The sequence below is a fragment of the Schistocerca serialis genome, chromosome 1 (assembly GCF_023864345.2).
Source record: "Schistocerca serialis cubense isolate TAMUIC-IGC-003099 chromosome 1, iqSchSeri2.2, whole genome shotgun sequence".
NCBI lineage: Eukaryota > Metazoa > Arthropoda > Insecta > Orthoptera > Acrididae > Schistocerca > Schistocerca serialis.
This window is the reverse complement of record NC_064638.1, coordinates 55,931,112-55,937,111: the sequence shown is the minus strand read 5'-3', so window position 1 is coordinate 55,937,111 and position 6,000 is coordinate 55,931,112. Positions and strand designations below refer to the sequence as shown.

Here is a 6,000-nt window from a genome sequence, read left to right as displayed (position 1 = left end):
TGTGCGTATATACATAAATTATGTGAGATTACCTAATTAAATTGTGCATGTAAAATAAACCATGTTATTTTGCACTGTCTGGCAAATACATACACTGTTCCAAACAAAGCCACTTATGACACTTCACAGAAGAAAAATTCGCCTTTCTGTCTTTTTCTCGAGGGCACAACTGACAACGCCCCTTTTTGACACGTGGCTTTGGACTCCCCACTCCTTCGTCTCCACCACTATTTTTTTGCAACAATCTGCTGCAGCTTCCTTGGAAGATATCAAACACCATGTGGTATAGACATGAAACCAGGTAAGTGCCATGCCTAATGAAGTCAAAAATTTCCTTCTTGACATCTACTGTGCTATTGAATTAGGCTTGCAGTATGACACAATAGCACTGTTTACACCAGCAATGTCCAATATTGCGAAGAAAATAGCCATAGGTCATCTCCTAGTGCACCTCGAAGTAAAGTATGTACCACACAGCTGGTCAAGGGTATCCGCCCCACCCTTTCCCTCATTGTATCATTTCAGGTTTTCCAGAGTCTGGTCGTGATGCATGCTGGACAATAAAACAACTGCTTTGTTCACATGTTCCGAAGAAGAACAAAGCGTGGGGTCTGCAGTATGTCCAAAGAGAGTAGATCCAACTTGTCTAGGCCGGCTAGTTTTGAATTCTTGTGGAATTTCACGTTTGTTGGCTGTCACTGTTGCCAGGATGGTGAGCTTCTGTGTTTACAATTTCTCAGCAAGTTCAATGGAGGTGAACCAATTGTCAACACTCAACAGACATTACGATTTGTCCCTTTGATGGGTTCAATTATGCGCAGCACTGTTTGCGTTGGCACTGACATATTTCTGCGAACTTCACTTTTTGAACCAATATAAATGAAAGCATTATTGATATAGAAGTCCCTGGAATCTGTAAGACAAAGAACTTTTATTTCACATTTATTAGGTTTTTTAGGCATGTACATTTTAAAAGGGCATCGTCCCCGAAATGGTACCAGCATTTCGTGAACAATCACAAAGCTTCCAACAACAAAATATTGAATACAATTATGGATGAATGCGTCCAAAATCTCAAGAATAGGTGCACGTTTATCTGTTTCCATTCGCTCTTCTCGTGTCTGGTCACAGTCAAACCGCAAGGCTGCGAGAATGAACAGGAATATCTTGACTCATAGTGGCCCGGAAGATCTCTCTACCTGTACCATCTGAAGCAAAAAGGCTAGAAACATCTTCGTTTCCTGATTTCAATACACCTGACATGTATAACAGTCCTAAAACTGCTTTGGTTTCTATCGTAGAGAATACCAAAACCGTCAGCGACGTCTGTTGCCTAGATATAGAGGTACATGTAGAAGAAAAAAAAAAAAAAAGTCCTGGGGTCTGTCAGACCCCACTAGACCAGTTAGTGGTTAAGTAATCTTTATGTGTAGTAAGTTTTGAGCAGTGTTGGATTAAACATCAGAACGTCGAAACATCAAAAGCTAGATTTCAGGTGGGTTTAAATCTTATGGGTCAGCAACGTCAATCTTATCTGTAACTGTTAAGCCTGAAGTCCGTGCCAGGCTTGTGCCAGTTATTCTGCAGTTTCAAAGTAGCATTCGATGTCTGTTGGTAAATCTCTTACTATTTATAACAATTGTCTTATCCTTTTATATTAGCGGTTTTAGTACTGCAGTTAAAATTTCTACGTGTAATTAAAAGATTTAAGCCTTAAGTTAAAAGTTAAGCAATTGCTTAGCAAACGTTTCGTTACTTCGGTCTTAAAAGACATGAAGACCTTGTTGCCGGGGCTCTTGACTTTAGTGGTGTATGTAGACAGCCTCGGCATCTGTAATTCACGCGGCGCTTGCCTGCGTGCACGTACCCGTGTACTTGGGCCTGCGCTTGTACCCGGGCGGCGTCTCCGGTGACCGTTAGCTCTCACTGAAGTTTCGATCCCAGCTGCTGATGCTAAACGAGTTAAGCTTTCCGGATATCCTGCCAGGTGGGAGATTTTACGTTTACCATACTTCAGTTTTCAACGTTTACATTCTATCTGTAACTAACTGCTCTCGATGGTCAGCTTGGCCTAACTTGGTTGAATACTTCTTGAAACTCATTGGAAGATAACCAGAACATAAGGTTGTAAATTTTCTCTCTGCCTCTGAGGATTGATTTTTGTTCTTGGTTGTTGTGTAACTTAAATAAGACCCACACAGGTGTAACAGACGAATTAAGCAAAGGTTCGTAATTTAAGGGCCTTGTCTACTGAGTTCTAAGTGAGGCCCCTGCAGGGGTAAGCGTGGCTTCGGCCTACTTATTGTGATTAACAGTAATCATTTCAATTATTGTTGTTTCTTTTTTTAACTTACACAAGTAAGTGATGGCTGTTGTTTAACTGAAATTTCTCTTTTCTTACGGAATGCTTATGTAGGAGAAAACTTGCTGTTCAATATTATGTATCACGTGCAATAGAAGATCGTGGTTTTAATTATCACTCTGACTGTTGGCATATTCTGAGATAAATTTGTTATTTCTTAAAGAAAAATGATGTGCTCAGCCTGGGTTCGCCGTTCCAAGTCTCCTATCCTTCGTCCATCCTATGTTTGGACATTTCATTACTCTTCAGGAAAAGCTGGTGAGTAATTGTCCATCGTTGTCCTGAGTGCTCATCATATTTTGGGTGAAATATTTTTGTGTGTTTGTGCTTTGGCATAGTTTTATTGTGCCTCCTGACCTGTAAGTGAGGAAAATTTTGTCTTATTCGTGATCTGAAAATACAGTCAAAAATTTGGCCTCACCGTAGTGAAACCTTACTGATAGGAGCTTTGCAACTCTTATGGTTTGTGATGTGCTTAAGATCTGGGTGTGATTACGTTTTTGTGAAGATTTTCGGACACAATAAGTTGTTTTATTACGTATGATTGTCATTTATGTTACGGGAAAGGCAGAAGGATGTCAGTTATTGCACAATGTACACAACATCCTTTACATTCAATTTCATTCAGAATTTGTGAGAAGAGTTTATTTTACTTTCTGAAGAGTGTGCTGGAGTTTGTTGCTGCGCTGAGTAAACAGATTAGAATGTTTCCGCTGCCTGCGACGACGTCACACATTCATCTTCACTGCTATTTATTAGCATTCAGGCACTTCTCCTTGAGTTTCATTTGTCTTCCGGAGATAATCAAGAGGATAGCCGAAAAGGCAGATGAACATTGAGAAAGTTGGACGAATATTTAGGAAAGGCAGAAGAGGGCTACGGTAACATTCAAAAATACAGACGATAGTTTTGAAACGACAGACGAAGGTGTCACAGAACAAGACGAGAAAGAAACTAAGTAATCGGAAGAGATAACGAAATTCATCATTGAAGATCAAATCAGTAATTGCGAAAAGTAAGGTGCGACAGCAGAAGCAGTCAGAAAAATAGTTGTTGGATTAGAGCTGCTAGAAGTTTGACCTGTTTTAGTTAAATACCAGGAAGCTGTTCTTGGGGAAAGTGAACAGTCCAGATTAGTCAAGGCTAACGCTCGGTAACTGGAATTACCGTAAAAGAGACCAGATGATCGAAAGAACAGGAAGCTAACGTTAATAAAAGAGCAGCTGTGGCCTTATCTTCTACTTCACTCTCTGCTCAAGAAGTCGCAATCCAGATTAAAGAGCATACTGAAATGCACGATGCTACATATGATAAAGATGAGGTGGTTTCTGTTCCTGGTGAGCATAAGGTGCGGGTTAACCAGATGACAGAGGATACAGTTAACGAAGCAAAATACGGACCATATTTAACTGTAGGATGTTACTGACGATCTATAGAGGACTGTACGTGCAGAAACAGACAGGCTAGCGAGTAATTAGAAGATGTAGGTCCCTTGGTGTTAGTTAATAACGTGTCAGAAGTAGGACAGCAATGCCAGTTCTAGCACATATAACTCTCTCATCACATGTGGTGACGTGTTACACACCTGGCGTCAGTCACCTACCTGCCCTCCTTGGAGCCCCCACTCCCTCTCCCACAGGAAACCACCGGGAATTGACATAGGTCCCACAGGGGTATTACCCAGGCAATTGTGCTACTTATATTCTAGGATCAAGCTCCTTCTCCTGATCCCCTCCGTCGTCATCCTCCTCACCCCAAACCCCCTCCTGGACCGATGGGGATCATACAGCTCTCTGTTACCCCTCCTTCTCCGCCTCCCCAGTCGTCTTTTATAACTGGAACACTTGGGGGAGGGGGTGTCAGTCTGGAGCTGGGCAGCATAGGGAGATAATGTGTCTGTTTCTTAATACAAATATTTTGCGACACCAGCAGACACCACACTCATTTTGACATATGTGTACAGTTCATGAGAATACGGAAAAATATTTCACACACTTTTCCTGCAGTTATAAAAATGGGACTCCGAAGCATAGGGAGAGGTGGTAGGCTGTTTGTTTATAACAAATTATGTCACATGTCAGAGTTTAGTATTACGTGGCACCAGCGAAGACCACACCCAGGCTGAAACGTAGGCACTCATCCGTCACCCATTTTACGTATTTTTACCGGGTTTTTCACCATTTTACGTATTTCGTACAATTATGCAGCACTGTTCCCGACATCGCGTCGACGTCATGATCCTCGCAGGCCATTACAATGCAATATGTGGCAGAATTAGATTTCACTGATACTGAAACACACCTCCCAACGCCTTCTTTCGTAACTGGGCACCTAAATGGGCAAGACAGGCATACACAATCTGTATCTTAATAACAAATTACGTCACATGAGGACTATTTGTTGATAACCAATTAATATTTCGAGGGCCCAGCAGAAGCCACTACCGATTCTTAACCAAAGATGTTGTGTAAGAAATACCACAGTACGTTGCTATATTGTGTAACGTTATAATAAAATTCTGATCCTCCAGCCGGAGACACAGTATTCGGAGCACAGCGCTACAAAAATACTTCTCTAGAGAGACGTTCAGCATTCGCAACAACCGCATCGTAAATTATGTGGCCAGCAGGGTAGACCGCCCGCCTCAGACTCCGACGTGGGCGTGCGTGGGCGGGAACGCCGATGCTCGCGGACGCAGTGTCCAGGAGTGGTCGATGAAGCTTTGGTCTGGTGGCCGACACTGCTGTTGTATCAGTTCGGAACGAGGGATCTCCCACCCGTGCTAATAACGGCCATCGGATCCTCAGAAGTAGGTGTAAATATCACAGCTTGGTGCAAATATTCAGCGAATACAGGGAGGTGAGTAAGCTGGTACGGGACGGAACTTTTCGTACGATTGTGGCCACCAGGTCACGAACGGGAGTGATCCACATTGCGGCAGATCATCTCCCCAGTAGTGGCCGGCCGCTGTGGCCGAGCGGTTCTAGGTGCTTCAGTCAGGAAGCACCTGGCTGCTACGGTCGCAGGTTCGAATCCTGCCTCGGGCATGGATGTGTGTGCTGTCCTTAGGTTCACGTAATTTAAGTCTAGTCGACTGATCATCTCAGATCTTAAGTCCCATAGTGCTTAGTGCCACTTCAACCCAGTAGTGGCAAAGATATTTGCAAAGTGTATGTGTAATCACCTCCAGTATGGTAGCTGGCACAAACGATACTCAGTCGTTCAGCGGAGGTCATGGCGCTACAGAAGAACCTATCGCAACTCGCGGACGTCTTTGCAGAGAAACGTTGCTGACAGTGTGAGCGCTAAGCAGTCCCCTCCCCTCCCCGCCATTCAGCCCTTTCTCTCTGGACATCCAAGACAACTGTACTAACTCGCAGACACCTATATGCTCAGCAGGGGAAATCCGTGAACGGCTTTGCTAACAATTTAAGGGCAAAGCGCATCTCTAACCACCACACTTTCTTTCATCAGCAGGACTGGTGCAACAGACATGCCCCCCCATCAGACGTGAACCATACCGGGTAAGTCGGGAAAAAGTTACCGACCAAACATAATCGTAGGACCAGATCTGCCAGGTGTAACTGTCGAAACGTTATAGTGCAGCATCACTGTAACTCTCACAAACGGACGCGGAA

The 6,000-nt window shown here is 43.5% G+C and overlaps 1 protein-coding gene across 1 annotated transcript in view; it reads left to right on the top strand.

Moving 5' to 3' along the window:
* The first annotated feature begins 278 nt into the window (after positions 1–278).
* Positions 279–6,000, top strand: part of LOC126458366 (uncharacterized) — a 113,649-nt gene continuing 107,927 nt past the window's right edge. Inside the window, exon 1 of the mRNA XM_050095746.1 lies at positions 279–301. Within this exon, the coding sequence (XP_049951703.1) occupies positions 279–301 (23 nt within the window). The remainder of the gene's footprint in view (positions 302–6,000) is intronic.